At 36.3% G+C, this 22,437-nt stretch overlaps 1 protein-coding gene and 1 pseudogene across 1 annotated transcript; one reads left to right on the top strand and one right to left on the bottom strand.

Annotated features, from left to right (window-relative positions):
- Positions 1-1,275: 1,275 nt before the first annotated feature.
- Positions 1,276-5,127, bottom strand: LOC112795650 (uncharacterized). The gene is made up of 2 exons (XM_025837694.2): positions 4,266-5,127; positions 1,276-1,910 (listed from the first exon to the last, which is right to left on the bottom strand). The coding sequence occupies exons 1-2, from the start codon at positions 5,089-5,091 to the stop codon at positions 1,453-1,455; spliced, it is 1,284 nt and encodes a 427-aa protein (XP_025693479.1). The 5' UTR covers positions 5,092-5,127; the 3' UTR covers positions 1,276-1,452.
- A 2,294-nt stretch (positions 5,128-7,421) lies between these two features.
- Positions 7,422-21,792, top strand: LOC112798317 (beta-galactosidase 15-like; annotated as a pseudogene).
- The last annotated feature ends 645 nt before the right edge of the window (positions 21,793-22,437 follow it).

Here is a 22,437-nt window from a genome sequence, read left to right as displayed (position 1 = left end):
TGGTTATATTTATTTTGGGTTAATTATTTAGATTAGGTTACTTTGATTATTGTTATTTAAAAAAAATTAGTTGAAAACTATTGATATTAATTTTTAATATTTTATTTTAATTATTTTGATGGAGCAAAAATTGTTAGACTATGAAAACACTCTTTATAAATTAGACCAAGAAAATATATTTTTGTCAAAAAAATTTTAACTGGTATAACATTTAAGTTATATCTTTAATGAAAATAAAATTTGTATTATTTTGAGCATAAGTTTTACATAAATTTTTTTAACCTAATAGAATCTTATGGATGCAACGGAATTTACTGACAAGTCCTATCAAGCATATTAAGACATACCTCAAATGTGCTAGTTTTGAACATCTGGCCTACATGATTGAGTGGGATCATTCCATAATTGAGTATTGGTTTCCGCATTAGTAGAGAAATATCATCTAAAATCTCATTTTTTATCTACTATGTGAGGAGATGACTACCTTATAGATTATAGAACCTACCTAACTTATCAATTAGATTGCATGAGTAGATGGGAGCAGTTCTACTATGGACATGCCATAAAAAACTTATGTCAAATGAATAATACTCTTTTTTATATCAAATAATTTTTTAAAATAAAAAATATATTGATAATTTTATTTATGCTAGAAAATTAAGTTTTAATTTAATAACTAATTAGTTAATTTAAGAAAGTACATTATTACTATTCGTTAATTTTTTATTAAATTGATTTATTTATTTTTAGTTTTAATACTAAAACAAATTTATAGCTATATATAATTTTTACTTTTTCTTCAAATTTCAATGGGTGCAAGTGGCCCCTATTCTCATAAAGTGGGTCCGCTCCTGGTTGGCAGTGGAAGACGAATAAATTCTTTAATTTTTTCTTTCAAGTAAGAGAGTAAAATATAATTTATAACTCTTTAATATTTTTTTATATTTTTTTTAGTCACACTTGCAAAATGTATAATAAAAAATCAGATTTTACTCTCTTAAATAAAATAAAAAATTAAGAAAATTTATTCTCGTCTTGACTGGTGCTGTTCATGGCAATTTGGTAAGGGCCAGAGCAGAGGAGTTTATTCGACAATAGAGGGAAATCGCATTCACTGATTCACCTAATATCAAGCCAGGACTTACATTTTGCTATCTACTGAATTTGTAACAGTTAATTGATAGTTTCTTTTCTTTTTGTAGTTAAACGAGAATCTCTTACCACATCTTCGAGTGCTGATCACATATCAATGTGGTAGATAAAATAAATAAATACTTGACGAATGAATTTTATTTATAAAAAACATGAAGTTGGGATAGGGCAAAGGTTCCAATCAAGTCCAACATTATACATAAAAACTCAAACGGTGGAGTTTTGTTGGTTAACGTGTAGTAAAAGCTTTTTACATGGGCTTTGAAAAGGAAAAATAAAGCATTTAAATGCGTATTAATCCTAAATGAGTGTGCTAATAGTCGTGTTTCCTGAGTATTTTAAATTTAAAGGGCTTAAGTCGTGGTTGTGTTCAAGATCTACCTTTCTAATCATCCACTTTCCATCTTTCCCTTTCTTCACATTGATCTTTGCAGAACATTTTGTGAATTGGGTTGGAAGAGTTGTCGAAATACTAGATAGACGGCGATCCCCACGAGTGCATGCAAGTACCACATAATTTGGTCTCCCATCAAACCCTTTTTTCGAGGTCCTGATCTTCCAACCAAAACCAATTAGCCTCGCATACCTCTTGTAAAATGTCTGAACAGCTTCTAAGGAATCAAACTCCATTCTAGGAACTGGTTCTAAATGTCCATCGTCATCACTCTCTGAGTAAACCTCAGCAACAGCTTCAAATGCAGCATCCCCTGACACATTGTTGCATGAATCCATATCCAACACTTTAAAGAACAGTCCACCTACATAACCAAACAATTTATCAAAACGTTGTAACCAAATTAGGTGAAGGACAACGTTCGGACAACCGTTAAAAGTTGTCAATCCTCAAGGTCACTGTTTTAAGCTGTGTAATCAGCCACTAATACTTATGTTGCATCAACCATTTGGATGTGACTGTTTGCTAAACTCTATCTAAATACACAGGATGCTTGTACACTAACCTTTGTTACCAAATCAAGTCCAAAAATTACAACACTTAAATAAAAATAGAACCTTAACATTGTAACACCATAACACTCATAATTCAATTAATGACATCATTATTAAGGGGTTTTTTAAAAGAAATCATTATTTCCTAAAACAACATGTATGTGTAATACAATATTTTTAGTGGTTCCCACATACATGTATTAGAAGGTTGCCGGTTGTCGAGCTGTTTATATAGCATAATTCTAATGTAAATGTGTTCTACTCAAAACTGGTCAGTGTTCTGTTAGCCCAAAAAGAGACAAGAAGAGATTGCACTAGCAAATACTTCTCTAATGCAAACTGCAATTTATTATAATTTCCAATTATTCTTTGGAATAAACTATCAATCGTTCCAAAAAGTATATCTCGAAAGAAAAAGAAGAAAACCAGTATTTATTCAGTTGAAGTTACAACAAATAGTTACCAGTTACAAGCTATTTTCTGATCTAAGTTATAACAGTATGAGAAGTTACAAGCTACTTCAGCTCACTTAATAAAACAGGAAATCATATACACTGGGATCAACCAATCAATAACAGCAAAAGACCCAAAAGAAAGACATTCAAACATATCCAGTAAATAATGGTGCATTTATTGATGCAAGTCCTGGATCGATCTATTTATTTATTTGGCTAGCCGTATTTATTCCTCATGTTAAGTCTCTCTTCCTTACTTCTACTACTACTAATAATAATAATAAAACAGGGGGGACAGGAACCATGTAAGCATTCACCTTATCTCAAGCAGAAATGTTACACCACCAAGCTAGTTGGTTATGTTCTATCACACTGGAAACCTGAGCCCACCACACCACCACGATTTCTCTTCAAGTTACCCTGGACGGGTAGCTTCTCTTGGAGAACTCAATTTGGGTGCCAAAGATTGGAGCCTTGCCCTATTTATATTAAATGGATTCCTATCGGTAAAAAAAAAAGCAAATATTGTTAATGAAGGGTATCAAAGGCGCTCATGTCAGCACTTTATGGTTACCATAAAAGCACCATTTAAGCTAAAAAAAAATAGTTCGAATAAGTGAACCTAGTGCGGGTCAACATGTCAAAGCCATAGGCTTTTCTCGCCTCACTATTTGTGCCTAGCCGCTGTTTGTGAACCTTGATTACACTACTTTTCCATGTGTGGAAATTTTCTTCTATTCCCCCCTCTTTGCGCATATGACAACAAGGTCCACTGGTTCAAGGCTATTTAGTCCTGTTTTTGCCCAATTTGTTATCGACCTGATAGACAAACTATATAACCCATGTACATACTATATTTGCTACAGTGTGTCATTGAATTTTCCCCATTTTATTTTGGTGTTGAAGTCTGATTCATTGGGAATTTGGGATTGAGTTTAATATAGAGGTATACTTTTTTAATTTTTGCTTGGGATGCAACATTGGTGTCTGCACCCATTCCGGGTTCAAATAGCATTGTTGTGATCAAAATACCTGTTTAAGCAACCCGGTAACTGAGCAAACTACATCAAGACAAAGACTTCTACTTCTATCTAGTTCAATTCAGGTTTTTCTTTTTTGGTCCACCACCATCAAACACTGTGACTAAGTTCTCACTGGCTTGATTCAGGGAGGATGGGCCATTGCTAGGACTAGAATAAGAATAATTAAGAATAAAGGAAGAAGATGTAGATAATTGAATGTATAGAACTAAGTATACAATTCAGTCTACTTCAAGTGAATGATACAAAACTCCTAAATGAACCAAGGCTCTACGATATTTACTATTCACCTCCCTATTAAAATAGACAATTGTGTAGTCCCTTATTAATAATAGGGTCCTGCTAACATGTGCACAAGGACACATAAAAGAAAATGTTTTACCAAAAATTATCAAAAGAGATAACTTTTTTACATTTTCAATCAATTAAATACATCAAAAACTTAAAAAGTTTCTATTATTATACTATTAAAAATATGCTAGACAAGATAGTTAAATCCTTTATAATAATATTACTCTCATTACTAATATTCACTAATACCCAAATATCTAGTTTCTCCCTAATTACCATCATACAAATTCGTATCAGCCTTCTAGTCAACCACACTCTCCGGCCCAAGCAAGAAACTTATCCATCTAGTTAGTTACAAGCAAGTAGAATTTTTACATACCTGATGAAGATTGGCCTTGGCCAATGTCTTTAATTCTTTGCAAAGAGGCAGAACCGCAAACATCCATTTCATTGAATTCCTTGTCTTGCTCATCTTTGACTACAACATTAACCCCTTTATTCAATTCCTTTCTCAATTTGCAATTCTCAACCCTAAGCTTCTCAATGGTAGCCAAACTCACATTCCTTGCATTCTCCAATTGACTGCATCTGATCCTAATCGTAGCCAATTCATCAGTTGCTTTGTTATTTTGAATCTCCAACTCTCGATTCGTGTTCCTTAATTCTTCAATAATAGCATTGTTCTTATAATCATTCAACCCGCTCTTCTTCACTTCCTTCAGCAACATTTCGTAACCCTCTTGTGTTCTCTCACACCTGTGACAACGCTGCTCCTCCTGCTTCGTCTTCAGCTCCGATTCCAGTCGAAGCCTCGTTAGCCTCTCTAATTCGATCTTTTCATAAAGTGGACTGATCTCAGCTCTGTGTTTGGCGTCTCTGGCCAACAAAACCTCTTCAACGGTGTCGAAATCGGCGCGCAGAACGGAAATGAGCTCGGAAATGGACATGTCCTTGAGGCTCCTGCGGCCGATGGAAGCGAAGGTGGGAGAGGAGGTCGTTGCGGTTTCGGGGTGCAGGTCCATGACATAGAGGAGGTGGTAGAAGTTGGTAAGATTGGGAAGAAAGAGGAAAACAAAGGAAGTGGGGTTTGGTGAGGTGGTTGAGGTAGGATGATGGGATGAAGTTAGTTGAAGAGGAAGATTTTTTTTTTTTTTTGGTCGAAAGTTGAAGAGGAAGATGGAACTTCGCTGGAGCGAGCAGGCCATTCCAAAAGGGGTTTTGCTATCGTGGGTCCTAGTGTTCTAAAGGGTATTAGTGTTAAACTCGGCCTTATATTTTAATTTGACGTGATAAATTAAAAATAGTATTTTATAATTATAAATTTTTTAATTTTAATATAATAATAATAATAATAATATTATTATTATTATTATATAATAAATATATTAAATATATTATTTTATATTTATTTTAAATAAAATATAAATAAAATAATTTAAAATTTATAATATTTTTTAATGATAAGAAAAGAGATATAAAAAGATAAGAATATATATAACTATATTGGTAGTATATTAATTTTGCACTAAATTTTATATCAAAAAATTAACAAAATTTAGGTTTAATTATTTTGTTAGTCTCTATAGTTTCGTAAAATTTTTAATTAAGTCTTTATACTTTTTTTCTTTTTAATTGAGACTCTGCACCAATTTTTTTTTTAATTGAGTCTCTATACTTTCTTTTATTTTTATTTGAGTCCATGCACCAATTTTTCTTTTTTAGTTGGTCCCTATATAATTAAGCCAATTACTACTAAGATGGACCTAATTGAAAAAAAAAATGGTGCAGGGACCAATTAAAAGGAAAAAAATATAGGGACCTAATTGAAAATTTCACGAAACTATAAAGACTAACAGAATAATTAAACCCAAAGTTTATCGACAATATAATATTTTACTAACATCATTAAAAAAACAATTGCTATATAATGTTGTGCTCTATGTTACACATTTCATTTTAAGTCTAAAAGTATAGTTATAGATAAATTAGTTAAATTTATGACAAATATTCGTACAAAAGTATAAATCATAACATGTTACTAAAATGAAAATACTATTTTTCTTACCTAAATATTATTAAAAACTTCTTTCTGAACAGTTAACAAAATTCTCATATAATAGATATCACATATACCCGGTAGAACATAGTTTAACCTCACAATAGAATATCCTCTCTTGCGTGAATATCGTTCTTTTTTTTCTATTCTAAACAAATTTATTTGAAAACTCAGCATACATTTAAAGTTTGACTTGTTTTAAATTTTTTATTGGTCTCCATCCATGCTAAAAATATCGTATCTTTTTCTTTCTCTTATTTCATAATTTTTTAAAAATTGTCATTATCTTTAAAGATAATATTTTAAATAATTATTACCATAGCTTCGAAATAAATTTGAATTAATTCAAGTTGGCTCATATAATAATTACGTGAACTTATTAGTTGGGTAATAAATTTGAATTACAATAAATTTAAATTAATTTTTTTAAAAATTTTAATTTATGAACAAATATTTTTTTTGTGACTATTTATGAACAAATAATTTAAAATTAAAAAATACAATTTAAGCAAATAATAATAATTTATAATTTAAAAGAGTAATTTATAAATAACTTAAAATTTAAAAAGTAACTACCTAAACAAATCAATTTAAATTTTAAAAAATAATTTAAATTTAAAAAACAACAACTTAAGAAAATAATAATTTATAATTTTTAAATAAAAGTAACAACATAAACAAATAACTTAAAAGTTAAAAATAACAACATAAACAAATAACTTAAAATTTAAAAAATAACTATCCAAGCAAATAATAATTTATAATTTACAAATAAAATTCTAAAAATTTCTAATGACGACACCTAAGCAAATAAACTTTCAAACTCAACGTATGAACGCCACTTTAGCACAAGAGCTTCCCATTATTATTATTATTACTATTACTATTACTATAAAGATAAAGATAAAGATTTATTAAAAACAACATAACCATTATAATTGATAAATCAAAATATATTAAAGTAACTTTTAGAAAGTATAAGTGATAAAAATTATGTTTAGTAAAATTGCTTTTAATATTTGAAATAATTTTAATAAATATAAATATAATAAAAAATAAAAATAAATATAGATGTTTATTAATATGTAGAAGTATATCACACCTTTTAATTTTTAAAGACATTAGATGTAATAAAATATAGAACCTACTTTGGATTGGATCATGGATAATTTTTCATTTTTTAGATATGTTAATCCAATCCGATACCTAATAGATCCCAAAACCTTTTAATTTTGAATTTCATAAAATAAATGTAAACAAGATCAATTTAGTTACTTTAAATTTTAAAATATAGTTAATTTGATTGCAACAAAAGATTAACTTAATTTTTTTCTCTCTTATCCATTCTATCTCAAATTTGATTCCAAATTTCTCAACAAATATTCAACTATAAATAGGTTCTCTCAACACATAGTTGCTCACACTTCATCTTTGAATCTTAATTACTTACTCATTAGTCAAGTCAAGATGGGAATAAGAATGACTTCTTATGCTGCGTTTCTATTGCTATGCATGGCTTTGATGAGCTTCACAATTGAAGCCATGAATGTTTCTTACGATGGAAGAGCCATCACTTTCAATGGAAAAAGAAAAATCCTATTTTATGGCTCAATTCATTATCCACGTAGTACTGCTGAGGTAATTAATGCATAATCATAATCAATTATCAAATAATCATCCTGTTTTTTATTTGTATATAAACATATATAAACATATATATGTTATTGTTACGGTGGGTAACCGGAGATTAATGGACTGGACTGTATTGGCCGGCCCAATCGTCTGCGGATGGTAGCCTCCGAGCAGGTTTGTGCGCTGGAGCCTCCTTCCGACTTGTGTACGTGAGTGAATGGGGGGTGGTACCTGCAAAGACACTCCGATGCCTAAGTTAGCAAGGGTGTGAGCAGGTTTAGAATGTATTGGGCTTTAGAGATACCTGAAGAGTGTCAGTGTATTTATAGTGGTAAGCCAATAACCACCGTTGGAGTAGTGCCATATTTTTAGGGTGTTAACCGTCCCATTATCTTATGGAGGTTAAGATATGGCTCGTGGAAGTGGTTAGAGAGATTCTAGGGGCAGTTATTCATTTGAATGAGTGCTTATCTGCCAGCTAACCCTCGTACCCGACTTCTTTAGAGCAAGTCGTGGTGAGAACCGACTTCATAGGACGAAGGTTGGTATTGGATGAGACCCAATCCGTGGGATTAGGTCTTTTATTTGGACCTGGGCCTTTACTGTTGGGTCAGGGTATGAACAGTGCCCCTACCCGAGCCCAATTTTTCTTTCAAAATTTGGGTTCGAGTATTCTACTCGGGGTCGTAGCCGATTTGTTGGAGGACCGACGTGATGGTCTGAAACCGACGTGACTTTCCGTGTCCTTTTGGTTCTGACAGTTACGTCTAATCAAGCGTCGTGTCCGTTAGGGATGTGCGTAGGTCTTGGTAACGGTGCATTCTCATTAATGACTGCTCCGCTTTTACCATTATGTACCTTAGCACGTTTATAAATACTTTCCCTCTCTTTCCTTTTTCCGTTTCTGCAATTTTTCAAATTTTCTCTTTCTTCGTTCGTGCTGCACTCTTGTGTTTCGGAGACTTCTGCTTCTTCCAGCCTTCATTTTTGGATAAAGGTTAGCTTTTCTTCTTTCGTAACATGCTTTGTGTTTGCATGCTTTTATTTTGTAGATAGATAGGTTGGTTTGTAGACTTTGGTTCCGTATTCCCTCCCTTTAGAGACCGTGTTTTTGATTTTCCTTTTCTTTTTCTTTTGTAGGTTTTTGTCACCCTTTATAAGAAAAGAAATGGCTTCCATAGATGTTCTTTCTCAATGGGTTGATGTCACGGTCCTAGGGGAGGAACCCTTGGTTGATGCCGAGTTTATCACCCACCTTCGTACTCACAATAGAATTTGTACTTCTGAGGAGGACGAGCCAAAGTATGAGTTGATAGTCCCGGGTCCAGAAGACCGGGTTTATTTTGGGAGGGCCAATGAGGCGGCCCCTCATTTTTTCTTTATGTATGAATGTATGATCACCCGCTTGGGTGTTTTTCTTCCATTTTCTGAATTTGAAATGGCTGTTTTATGCCACTGTCGAGTTGCCCCTACCCAGCTTCACCCCAATTCTTGGGGCTTTCTGAAAATTTACCAATTTATAAGTCACGCTTTGGACTTTCCGACCTATTTGAGGATTTTCTTTTATCTCTTCCACATGACTAAGCCCTTCAGTGGGCTGAATAACAAGCAACAATGGGTGTCTTTCCGAGCCATACAAGGTCGGAGAATTTTCACCCTTTTTGACGAATCCTTCCACGACTTCAAAAATTATTTTTTCAAAGTGCAAGCTGTAGAGGGTCACCACCCCTTTTTCTTGGATGAGAATTCTTCCCCTCGCTTTCCCCTCTATTGGTTGGAGGCCTCCCCTTGTGAGAAGTACGGTCTGGACGACCTGGATGAGGTGGAGGCGGCCATTGTGGGGTTTTTCCGAGAAGTGTGGGGGAGGGCCCCATACTTGGATACTAGGAAATTCCTCCAGGGATCGCCGACTTTTGTTCGGTCGCAACTAGGTAGTTTTTATATATGTGTATACATTTCTTATTTTCGACTTGTATCTGCTGACTTGAGGTTTCCCGACTTGTTTCTTTTGCTAATTGTTTCTTTTGCAGATATGGCAAGGAAGAATGCTCAGGAATCTTACCAAAGAGTTCAGGAGGCTAAGGCAAGGTCTCGGGCTAGGACTGGTGGCACCAGGGCGATCGTCTCTCCTCCTCCTCCTCCTCCTCCTCCTCAGAACATGGGGGCTTTTTCCCAGCCCATTGTGATTTCTTCTTCAGCTTTGTCTCGGCCACTCCCTTCCGCTCGACTTCTTTCTGAGCCAGAAAAGAAGAAGCGCAAGACTTTAGAGTCTGGCTCTTCTTTTGATGGTGGGGTTAAGGCGGATGTTCTTGCATTCGTTCGAAAGAACATCTATCCTCATATAAGTATGGATGATGTTTCTGTTCGGAACCACCTTACCACTCTGGCTGAGGAGAGTTTTAGGGCGGCAGGTGTTTGTGGCAAGCTCTTGGATATTTTTTAGAAGACTCCTCTCAGCTCTTTGGGGTTAACCTTGAAGGTTGAGGAGCTGGAAGGAAGGCTTTTTGCTTATCAAGAGCATGAGAGGGAGTTGAAGGAGGAGGTCGCTAAGCTGAAGGAGGAGAGAGATACCCTTCGGGAGAAGGAGAGTAAGTTGCAGGCCCAATGCAACATGGAGGCGGGTTTGAGGAAGGTAGCGCAAGAGAGTTACCAGAGTTTATTTCAAGATCTTGTGTCTGTGAGGAAGGACTTGTTGAACTCTCGGAATGCATATGCTGAGTTGGAGGACTCTATTGCTGATGGCGCCGAGGAGGCTTGGAGGATTTTCAAGGAGCAGGTCGGAGTCATTGCCCCTGACCTGGACCTTTCTCCTTTAGATCCGGACAAAGTCGTCATTGATGGTGCTATTGTGGATCCTCCTGCCCCCGTAATTGTTTCTGAGTCAGAATTGAAGACTCGGGGGCAGAGGATTATAGAGTCCTCTCCTCGTTCTAAAGATGCACCAAGTTCTTCTGTTGTTCCTCCAACTTCCTCTTCGTCTCCTGTGGATGCCTCTCTTTCCGGTCCTGGTGGCGCTCCTCCTGATTCTGGTGGTGGTGATCCGTCTACTCCTCTGCAGAAATAACTTTTTTATGGCGATATGGGGGCTCGGCCTGTGAGTCCCCCCTTTTTTAAACTCTTTATATGTTGTTTGTTGGTGGTGTTTGGACAATTTCTTTTGGCCTTTTAAGGCCGTAAACAAAATATTTTAGAAAGTGCCCTTTTTAATAAGGGTTTTAAATTAACAAAATAAATACCCTTTTTTGGATAAGGGTTTAAGTTACCTTATGCGTGTATGCTTTTCTGATTTTGATTTTTCGAAGTCCCCTTGATCTTTTTCCGAAAACCTTTCCCATTGGCTTGTCTGTTTTTCTGAGCCTTTTTGTTTAAGGACTTTTAGACAGCCTTTAACCTTTTTCCTAGGTTTTTTCAATCTCTTTTTTGTTATTCCTTATGCTCAACTATGTTTTATTGAGTTCTTATGACTTAGGTTATTTTTGCGATGTGTTTTTCTTCTGCTCGGTTCTTCACTCCGACTTTAGGGTCGAAGTGTTTTCGAGCTTCTCTACTCGGAGTTTTGTTTCGACTTATGAGTCGAGTTGTTTCCGAGTTGTTTACGATCAGCTTATATAACCTCTTTACACCGACTTGTACCTCGTCGTTTTATCCTGACGACCACCTAGGTCGGTTCATGGGATTTTCACGTTTTGTCGAGCTTAAGTCGGCGCGTTTCGTAGAAAGAAAGAGAAAACAAAAAGGAATTTATAAGAGATACTTGTAAGATGAAAAAGATCTTTATTAATTGGGGGAGATACTTTATTGCTACTAAGGGTTTTTGACAATCTATTTCCCTTAGCCCCTACTATGATGCCTCGTTAAAAACCCACCTCCAGAAAAAACCCTTTGATTTTGGGAAAAAATCGTGAAGTTTGGGAAAAGAGTACATCAGGGAGTAGAGTTCGCTTTTAACTGTAGTACCTTTTCATATTACAAGCATGCCACGACCTCGGTAACTCGGTGTCGTTTAGGTCGGCTACTTTATAATAACCTTTTCCTAAGACCTCATTGACTTTGTATGGTCCCTTCCAATTTGCGGCGAGCTTTCCTTCCCCTGATTTGTTGACTCCAATGTCGTTTCTGATCAAGACCAAGTCACTTGGGGTGAATGCTCTTCGAATGACTTTTTTGTTGTATCTTGTTGTCATCCTTTGCTTCAATGCCGCTTCTCTTATCTGGGCTTCTTCTCGGACTTCGGGGAGCAAGTCGAGCTCCTCCTTGTGCCCTTGTATGTTTCCAATCTCGTCATGGAGAATTACCCTTGAGCTATGTTCCTTGATTTCTATTGGTATCATGGCTTCCACGCCGTAAACTAGTCGGAAGGATGTTTCTCCAGTGGCGGATTGGGGGGTTGTCCTGTAAGCCCATAACACTTGTGGAAGTTCTTCAGCCCAGGCTCCTTTTACTTCTTGTAGCCTTTTCTTTAGCCCTGCCAGTATGACTTTGTTGGCCGCTTCGGCTTGCCCATTGGCTTGCGGGTGCTCCACCGAGGTGAACTGGTGTTTGATTTTCATACTGGCTACTAGGCTTCTAAAGGTAGAGTCAGTGAACTGGGTCCCATTATCTGTGGTAATGGAATAATGTATCCCATACCTTGTGATGATATTTTTGTAGAGGAACTTCCGACTTCTTTGTGCGGTGATGGTGGCCAATGGTTCTGCTTCTATCCACTTTGTGAAGTAATCTATTCCCACGATCAGGTATTTGACTTGTCCTGGCGCTTGGGGAAAAGGATCTAACAAATCCATTCCCCATTTTGCAAAGGGCCATGGAGAAGTGATACTATGAGCTCCTCTGGGGGAGCCACGTGGAAATTTGCATGCATCTGACATGGTTAGCACTTTTTCACAAATCCTGTGGCATCTTTCTGCAAGGTCGGCCAGTAGAACCCTGCTCGGATTACTTTCCTGACTACTGACCTTGCTCCGAGATGATTTCCGCAGATTCCGCTGTGGACTTCCTCTAACACCTCGGCAGTTCTTGAGGTCGGTACACATTTTAATAATGGTGTTGATATCCCCCTTCTGTAGAGAATATTTCTCACCAAGGTGTAGGGTTGTGCTTCCCTTCGGATCTTTTTTGCTTCTTTCTCCTCTTTAGGGAGGGTGTCGAATTTCATGTATTCGACCAAGGGATTCATCCATCTGAGGTTTAAACTGACTACCTCTAGTACTTCTTGTTTGTCTTCTGTTTTTACTACTGAGGGTTCCTGGAGGGTTTCTTGGATCAGGCTTCTGTTGTTACCTCCCGGTTTGGTACTTGCTAACTTGGATAGGGCGTCCGCTCTGCTATTTAGATCCCGAGTTATGTGTTTGACCTCGGTTTCTACAAAGCGCCCAAGGTGCTCCAGAGTTTTCTCCAAGTACCTCTTCATATTCGGGTCCTTTGCTTGATACTCTCTACTTATCTGGGAGGTCACCACTTGTGAGTTGCTGTATATCATCACCTTTGTAGCACCGACTTCTTCTGCCAACTTCAATCCAGCAATCAAGGCTTCATATTCTGCTTGATTATTTGAAGCTGGAAATTCAAATTTTAGGGAAACTTCTATCTGGGTTCCTCTTTCATCTGCCAATATTATGCCTGCGCCGCTTCCTGTTTTATTGGAAGATCCATCTACATAGAGTTCCCATGTAGTTGGTTTTTCCTCCTGATCCCCTGCGTATTCTGCAACGAAGTCGGCGAGGCATTGGGCTTTGATCGCTGTCCGAGTTTCATATCTTAAGTCAAACTCGGAGAGCTCTATTGCCCATTGAACCATTCTCCCTGCAACATCCGTCTTTTGGAGGATTTGCTTCATGGGTTGGTTCGTACGAACTCTTATTGTGTGAGCCTGAAAGTAAGGTCGTAGCCTTCGTGAGGCTATTACTAAGGAGTAGGCAAACTTCTCTAGTTTGTGGTACCTTAGCTCAGGGCCTTGTAGAACTTTACTGATGAAATAAACTGGATGTTGTCCGACCTCATCTTCTATTATCAGGGCTGATGAAACAGCCTTGTCCGCTACGGATAAGTACAGGACGAGGTCTTTTCCATATACTGGTCGGGTCAGAATAAGAGGTTGGCTTAAAAACTTTTTGAACTCCTGGAACGCCTCCTCGCATTCAGGAGTCCATTCAAACTGACATCCCTTTCTCAATAAGGAGAACAGTGGAAGGGATTTTAGTGCCGATCCTGCCAAAAATCTGGAGAGGGCTGCAAGTCGGCCATTCAGCTGCTGGACTTCCCTCAAACAAGTCGGGCTTTTCATCTCTAGGATGGTTCTACACTTATCGGGATTGGCTTCGATCCCTCTTTGTGTTAGCATAAATCCTATAAATTTTTCTGCCTCCACCGCGAAGGCGCACTTTGCGGGATTTAGTCTCATCCCGTGCAGCCTTATGGTGTCAAAGACTTGTGTGAGGTCGGACAAGAGGTCGACTTCTTTCTCGGTCTTTACCAGCATATCGTCGACGTATACTTCCATTAGATTCCCAAGGTGAGAAGAAAACACTTTATTCATCAACCTTTGATATGTGGCTCCTGCATTCTTCAATCCGAATGGCATTACCACGTAGCAGAAATTAGCTCAGGGTATGATGAATGATGTCTTCTCCTGGTCTGGCTCATACATTGGGATTTGATTATATCCCGAGTAGGCGTCCATGAATGATAAGTATTGATACCCCGAGCTGGAGTCCACTAGGGTATCAATGCTTGGCAGCGGATAGGGGTCCTTGGGACATGCTTTATTTAAGTCGGTATAGTCGACACACATTCTCCATTTGCCATTCTGTTTTTTGACTAGCACTACATTGGCTAGCCATGTTGGGTATTTGACTTCTCTGATGAAGCCAGTTTCCAGGAGCGTCTGTACTTGTTCTTCTACTACTAGGGCTCGTTCCGGGCCGAGCTTGCGTCTTCTTTGTTGTACAGGTCGAGACCCCGGGTAAACCGAGAGCTTATGGGACATGAGCTCGGGGTCTATCCCAGGCATGTCGGAGGCCTTCCAAGCGAAGAGATCGGAGTTATCTCTTAGGAGTTTAGTCAACCCTTGTTTTAGGGTTCCCCCTAGGTTGGCTCCTATGTGAGTATTTCTTCCTTCCTCTTTGCCGATCTGTATTTCCTCCGTTTTTCCTCCCGGTTGTGGTCGCAGCTCTTCTCTGGCCCTTGCACCTCCGAGTTCTATTGTGTGAACTTTTCTGTCCTTTCCTCTCAGATTTAGACTTTCATTGTAGCATTTCCTTGCCAACTTTTGATCTCCCCTTACCGTTGCTATCCCCGCTGAAGTCGGGAATTTCATGCAAAGGTGGGGTGTAGATACCACTGCTCCGAGTCGGTTTAGAGTAGCTTTGCCGATTAAAGCGTTATATGCTGACCCTACATCGATGACTATGAAGTCTATACTCAGAGTCTTTGATTTTTTCCCCCTTCCAAAGGTGGTGTGGAGGGGCAAAAATCCCAGTGGTTTTATTGGCGTGTCCCCTAACCCGTATAGGGTGTCGGGGTAGGCTCTTAATTCTTTCTCATCCAACCCTAGTTTGTCAAAAGCGGGCTTAAAAAGGATGTCCGCCGAGCTTCCTTGATCCACTAGGGTTCTGTGGAGATGGGCATTCGCCAGGATCATGGTTATTACTACTGGATCATCGTGTCCAAGGATTATTCCTTGCCCATCTTCTTTTGTGAATGAAATGGTAGGGAGGTCGGATGACTCTTCTCCGACCTGGTAGACTCTTTTGAGATGTCTTTTGCGAGAGGATTTGGTGAGTCCTCCTCCTGCGAACCCTCCTGAGATCATATGGATATGTCTCTCCGGAGAATGTTGCGGTGGGTCTCTTCTATCCATATCATCTCGCTTTCTCTTCCCGTGGCCGTCCGACCTTTCTATGAGATATCTATCGAGCCGACCTTCTCTAGCCAGCTTTTCTATCACATTTTTAAGGTTGTAACAGTCGTTTGTGGAGTGACCATATATTTTATGGTACTCGCAGTAGTCGCTGCGGCTCCCCCCTTTTTATTTTTAATGGGTCTAGGGGGTGGCAGTCTTTCAGTGTTACAAATCTCTCTGTATACGTCCACTATAGAAACTTTCAGAGGAGTATAAGAGTGGTATTTTCTTGGTCTCTCGAGACCGAGTTCTTCCTTTTTCTTGGTTTCCCTTTCCCTCTCTTTTGTTGAGGGAGGGAGCCCAGGGCGCCAACTCAGGTCTCTCAACTTAGCATTTTCCTCCATATTGATGTACTTTTCAGCTCTTTCCTGTATATCACTTAGAGAAACGGGGTGTCTTTTAGATATGGATTGCGATAAGGGGCCTTCTCTGAGTCCATTGACTAACCCCATTATGATTGCCTCTGTGGGCAGGTCTTGAATCTCTAAACATGCTTTGTTGAACCTTTCCATATAGGCTCGTAAGGATTCTCCGACCTCCTGCTTTATTCCCAGGAGGCTCGGTGCATGTTTCGCTTTGTCCTTCTGGATTGAGAACCTCATCAAAAACTTCCTTGAGAGGTCTTCAAAACTAGTAACCGACCTCGGGAGGAGGCTGTCGAACCACTTCATCGCTGCTTTCGATAGGGTGGTCGGGAAAGCTTTGCATCGCGTAGCGTCGGAAGCATCAGCTAGGTACATCCGACTTTTAAAATTGCTCAAGTGATGCTTTGGATCTGTGGTTCCGTCATAGAGGTCCATATCGGGGCTTTTGAAGTTCCTCGGAACTTTCGCCCTCATTATATCTTCGCTGAAAGGATCTTCCCCTCCTAAGGGCGGGTCTTCTCGTTCGTCGCGGGAGTTGTGACCTTTGAGGGAGGATTCTAACTTTAAGAGTTTTCTTTCTAACTCTTTTCATCGTTCCATCTCCTCTTTTAGGTTCTTTTCGGTTTCCTTTTGTCGCTCCTGTTCTTGTTCTAATTGTTCCAGGCGACTGTGGACTAATCCCATGAGTTCAGTTACATGGAATGGTCCCTCTTTCTCTGATTCGCGCCCCTCTGAAGAGTTTACCTTCGGGTTTTTTACTCCGGAGGTACCTTCCCTGTGTTGATCATTAATTCCCTGGTGGAGGGTCAAGTCTGCATCATTATTGCCCATGTCTATATTCTCTTGTTCAGAATCTGACTCCACACGACCCTCTTCAGGGGATCTGTCCGCCATTACTGGTTGATCTCTCGGGTCCTCGGCAACGGCGCCAATGTTACGGTGGATAACCAGAGATTAATGGACTGGACTGTATTGGCCGGCCCAATCGTCTGCGGATGGTAGCCTCCGAGCAGGTTTGTGCGCTGGAGCCTCCTTCCAACTTGTGTACGTGAGTGAATGGGGGGTGGTACCTGCAAAGACACTCCGATGCCTAAGTTAGTAAGGGTGTGAGCAGGTTTAGAATGTATTGGGCTTTAGAGATACCTGAAGAGTGTCAGTGTATTTATAGTGGTGAACCAATAACCACCGTTGGAGTAGTGCCATATTTTTAGGGTGTTAACCGTCCCATTATCTTAGGGAGGTTAAGATATGGCTTGTGGAAGTGGTTAGAGAGATTCTAGGGGCAGTTATTCATTTGAATGAGTGCTTATCTGCCAGCTAACCCTCGTACCCGACTTCTTTAGAGCAAGTCGTGGTGAGAACCGACTTCATAGGACGAAGGTTGGTATTGGATGAGACCCAATCCGTGGGATTAGGCCTTTTATTTGGACCTGGGCCTTTACTGTTGGGCCAGGGTATGAACAGTTATTATTTCATAGTTTTTTTAAGGTGAAAACGAATGTGCAGTTGACTTCACGTAAAGTTGATAGTTGAGAGTCGTTAGTTAAAAATTTAGTCAAATTAGTCAAATTATCTAACGGCTTTCAGCTATCAACTTCACGTAAAGTCGACTGCACCTGAATTTCCACCTTTTTTTAATAAAAAGTAATAATTATAATACACTTTTATATAAATATATTTTTTATACGAGTAATTTTTTTTACCAAAGATAAAAAATTCGAATCCACAACCTTTTAATTTTTTTTAAATGAGTAATTAGTTACAAATTTTTGGTATAACTAATTTAATGCGAATAAAACTTATTATATATTAATTTTTCGTTGTAATATTTATTATAATAGATGTGGCCATCACTGATCAAGAAAGCCAAAGAAGGTGGACTTGATATTATTGAAACCTATGTCTTTTGGAACGCTCATGAACCTCATTATCGTCAGGTATATATTTTAATAATTTTCCGAAATAGAAATATTTGTTTTAAAATATTTTGGTTTTGAAATTATATTTTCTTAATGCTAAATATATTCTATTTTGTTTTGTGGTATGACTTTACTGGGAATCTGGATTTAGTGAGATTTATTAAAACAGTCCAAAATGAAGGACTTAAAACCATGCTTCGTATTGGTGCATATGTTTGGCAGAATGGAATTATGGGTAAAATTATTTATAGAGTGAATATCCACCCGACTCCTGACAATTATCTTAAAAGGATAGTGAGGCCTCCAAAAAAAATATCAAATTCAATCCCTGATATTTTTTTAGAACTGATAAGTCCCTATGCAAAAAAAAATTATATTAACTTTTTTTTGGCACAGGGGTCTCATTGTCATTTCGAAGTAATTGTCAGGGGTTGAGTTAGATTTTTTTTGTTAAGAACATCGTTGTCTTTCGAGATAATTGTCAGGGTTGTTTTAGGTTTTATTCTTATTTATATTTATATATTAATTTCCACCAAAAATAATAAATATATTATGCTCAATTGTATGTGTAAAATTTATCGATTTTCTTTTTTATTTCTTTAAATCTCTCATCAGAGGATTCCCAGTGTGGTTGCACAATATTCCTGGCATTGAATTTAGGACGAACAATGCTCAATTCGAGGTACGTCATATTACTAATTTTATTTTATTTAATGAAGTATAAATTTGAGTTCTATAATCTAAAATTTTTGTTAATTATTATTATTGCAGCATGAGATGAAAAACTTCACAACCTTGATTGTGGACATGATGAACCAAGAGAAGCTTTTTGCATCACAAGGAGGACCTATTATTCTTGCTCAGGTTTTTTTTTTTGTTCCTTTCTTAATTTTTATTAATTTATTTAATTTTAATTCTTATGATTCACATAATAATAATAATAATTTTTTGTTTTTTATTGTGTGTTAATTAACAGATTGAAAATGAGTATGGAAATATTATGAGTTCTTATGGTGATGATGGAAAACAATATGTTGATTGGTGTTCAAACTTGGCTCAATCTTATCAAATTGGTATTCCATGGGTTATGTGCCAACAAGATGATGCTCCAGATCCAATGGTAAATTACATAAATATAACATTTTATTTTATTATTATGTTATTTTTAAAAATTTAAAATTGTTGCTAATTAGTTCATTGTTTTTTTTTGTTCCCTAATACACAGCTTAACTCTTGCAACGGTTTTTACTGTGACCAATTTTATCCTAATAGCAAAAACAAGCCTAAGATGTGGACTGAGAATTGGACTGGCTGGTAACAATAATAATTTCTTGATTTATTTTTTTTATTTGGTATTTTCGTTCATAATTTTGTGTTAGGTCAATTAATTAATGCTTTAAATTATTAGGTTTAAGAACTGGGGAGGACAAATTCCACATAGAACTGCGGAGGATGTTGCTTTTGCTGTGGCAAGGTTTTTCCAATATGGTGGAACATACCAAAACTACTATATGGTAATTATTATTATTATTATTATTATTAATTGTTTTTTTTATCTTGATTAATGCTTTAATTTAATGAATTTATTATCAATTTATTGTTTACAGTACCATGGAGGTACCAATTTTGGAAGAACTTCAGAGGCCCATATATCACTACTTCATATGACTATGATGCTCCTTTGGATGAATATGGTAAGCATATATAAAACATTATTAATTAATTAGGGGTGAGCACGGATCGGTTTGATTCGAGTTTATGGTAAAATTAAAATCGAATCGATCAAAATGTAATTGGTTCGGTTTGATTCGAATTTGTAATTTTTTGTATATGTATCTGAATCAAACCAAACCGATTAAGAACGGATTAGTTCGGTTCGGGTAATTGGGTACCCAATGACTTTGAAATTCATAAAAAAAACTAAACTTTTATCTCAAAAATTTAACAAGTACAATAAACATGTAACATCAATAGAAATAATTCAAACATGTTAAACACTAAGACACCAAAAAAACTAAAAAGTCACCAAAAAAAGCCAAACATATTAACAGTGAATAATCATTGTCTAATAAAAAAGTCATATATATTTTTTATTTTTTTATTTAATTAATATATAATCGGTTTTGCGGATTGGTTCAGGTTCTGTACCTCCAAAATCGATATCTGAACCAATTATTAACAAAGGCCATCGGTTTGGACTCGATTACCCGTTAGTTCCAGAACTAATTTAATTGGTTCGGACTGATAATCGAGTACCCGCTACCGTGCTCACCCCTATAATTAATAATTAATTTCCCTGTTCATTATTATATTTTATATTTGTTTCTTTAGGTAATTTGAATCAACCTAAGTGGGGACATCTTAAGAAACTTCATGAAGTTCTGAAATCAATTGAGGATGTCCTTGTTCATGGTCACCGGAGAGATGTTGAATATGGTAACATGGTCACGGTAAGTTTTTACTTTTTCTTATTTTTGTTAGATAACATATATATATATATATATATATATATATATATATATATTAAAGTTACATTAATTAATTAATTAATTAATTAATTTTGATTTGATTATGACAGGCTACAATTTATAGCCATGGTGGAAAATCAGCTTGCTTCCTTGGCAATGCAAATAATTCATATGATGCTTCAATTAATTTCCAGAACAATCAATATAATGTTCCAGCTTGGTCTGTGTCTATTCTTCCAGATTGCTATAAAGAAGCTTATAGCACTGCCAAGGTATTTAATTATTATTATTATTTGATTAAAAAATTAAAAAGAAGTATTTTTTAATTAGTTATTAATAATATGATTAGGTGAATGTTCAAACATCCGTAATGGTGATGAAGGAGAATGAAGGTGCAGATAATGATGATGGATCTTATAATTTGAAATGGGAATGGAGACATGAACCTTTTGAACAAATGAAAAATGGAAAAATTCTTGGTAATGTTGCTCTAAGTGCTCCTCAACTTTTGGATCAAAAGGTTATCACAAATGGTACCTCTGATTACTTGTGGTACATTACCAGGTAATTAATTTAATTTATAATATTTTTTCTAATATTTTTTCAGTTTGGGTAACCAATTTAATTAAGCTCTTTTTGATAAAATAACTTAAATAATAAATAACTCTATTAAAAGTAACTTATAAATAAGTTATTTTGTGGTTGGATTTTTAACTCTAAAAGTGTTTATTTTATAGAAATGTGATGAAAAGTAGAAGTATTACGAGAGAAGTCATTTTTTTAACTTCTTTATAAGCTCTTAAATAGTTTCTTAGAAAGTTATAATTTAGTTTTGAAAATTGCAGCAGACATTAATACTACTACTTTTCATAAGTCAAAAATTAAAAAAAGTTACTTCTAAAGTTTTCCAAACGGGCCTTCGTGTCAATAATTTTTGTTTAACAAAATGTTTTATTCCTCAGTGTTAATGTTGATGATAATATTTGGACTAAGAAGGATGTTAAGCTCAGAATCAATACCAATGGTCACGTACTTCATGCATTTGTTAATGGAAAACATGCAGGTAATTTTCATTAATTAATTATTTAATTATTGTTACACTAATCATCCTTTAATTAATTAATTTGTGAATGTCTCACATTATTATCAGGTTCCCAATATGCTAAAAATGGACAATACCAATTCTCTTTTGAAACAAACGTCACATTGAAGGCTGGGACCAATGAGATTTCTCTCCTTAGTGCCACAGTTGGCTTACCAGTAAGTTAATTACATAGTTAATAATAATTAGCAATAATTAATTAATTAATTAATTAATATCTTTGGTATGTATAGAACTATGGTGCATTCTTTGACAATGTGGAAGTGGGTGTTGGTGGTCCAATTCACTTGGTAACACATGATGAAAGTGGTGATGAGGTGGTGAAGAACATCACAAACAATATGTGGAACTACAAAGTTGGATTGCATGGTGAAAATGTCAAACATTATGAGAAGAACAGTCTTGGTTGGCTCAAAACAGGTCTCCCAACAGATAGGATTTTCACTTGGTACAAGGTAATCATTATTTACACACTTAATTACTTATTATTATTATTATTATTATTATTATTATTATTATTATTATTATTATTATTATTATTTATATCTTATTATTTATCTAATGATACATTTTATTTCAGACAAAATTCAATAGTCCAATTGGAAATTGTTAGAATATTATTAGGATCAATTAGGATCAATTAGTATTATTTAGTACATCTAAATATTTATTATAGGAGATTACGTCCTTATTATTACGATTCTTTTAGTACCTATAAATATCTTTTCATATTGTATCATTCTAGACAACTTGAGTAGACAACTTGAATATCTTTTTTCAGTTTAGTCTCTTATTTCTAACATGGTATCAGAGCCATGGTATCCTCCTTGAAGAAGATAGGTTGTTTTCCTTGCGGTGAAATCACCGTAGTTTTTGCATTTTTTTATGCCATTCTTCTTTCCCTTTTGTCATTCCTTTAATACTTTTCACTTCATCACTAACTAGCCTATTTTTTTCCTGTCTTGTATTTTTTTCGAGTCGTATGATCAAACACCATCGTCATCCGCTGTTTACCTATTCTTATGAAGAAATCATATAGTTTTCGCTCTCGGTAGTTTCGCTGCATTCTCTCTTGTCAGTTCCATCTGCGTTCTCTCATAGCAGTTTCG

Source organism: Arachis hypogaea, chromosome 4 (assembly GCF_003086295.3).
Source record: "Arachis hypogaea cultivar Tifrunner chromosome 4, arahy.Tifrunner.gnm2.J5K5, whole genome shotgun sequence".
Taxonomy (NCBI): domain Eukaryota; kingdom Viridiplantae; phylum Streptophyta; class Magnoliopsida; order Fabales; family Fabaceae; genus Arachis; species Arachis hypogaea.
Note: the sequence above shows the minus strand (reverse complement) of the source record. Positions and strands in the feature narration are given on the sequence as shown.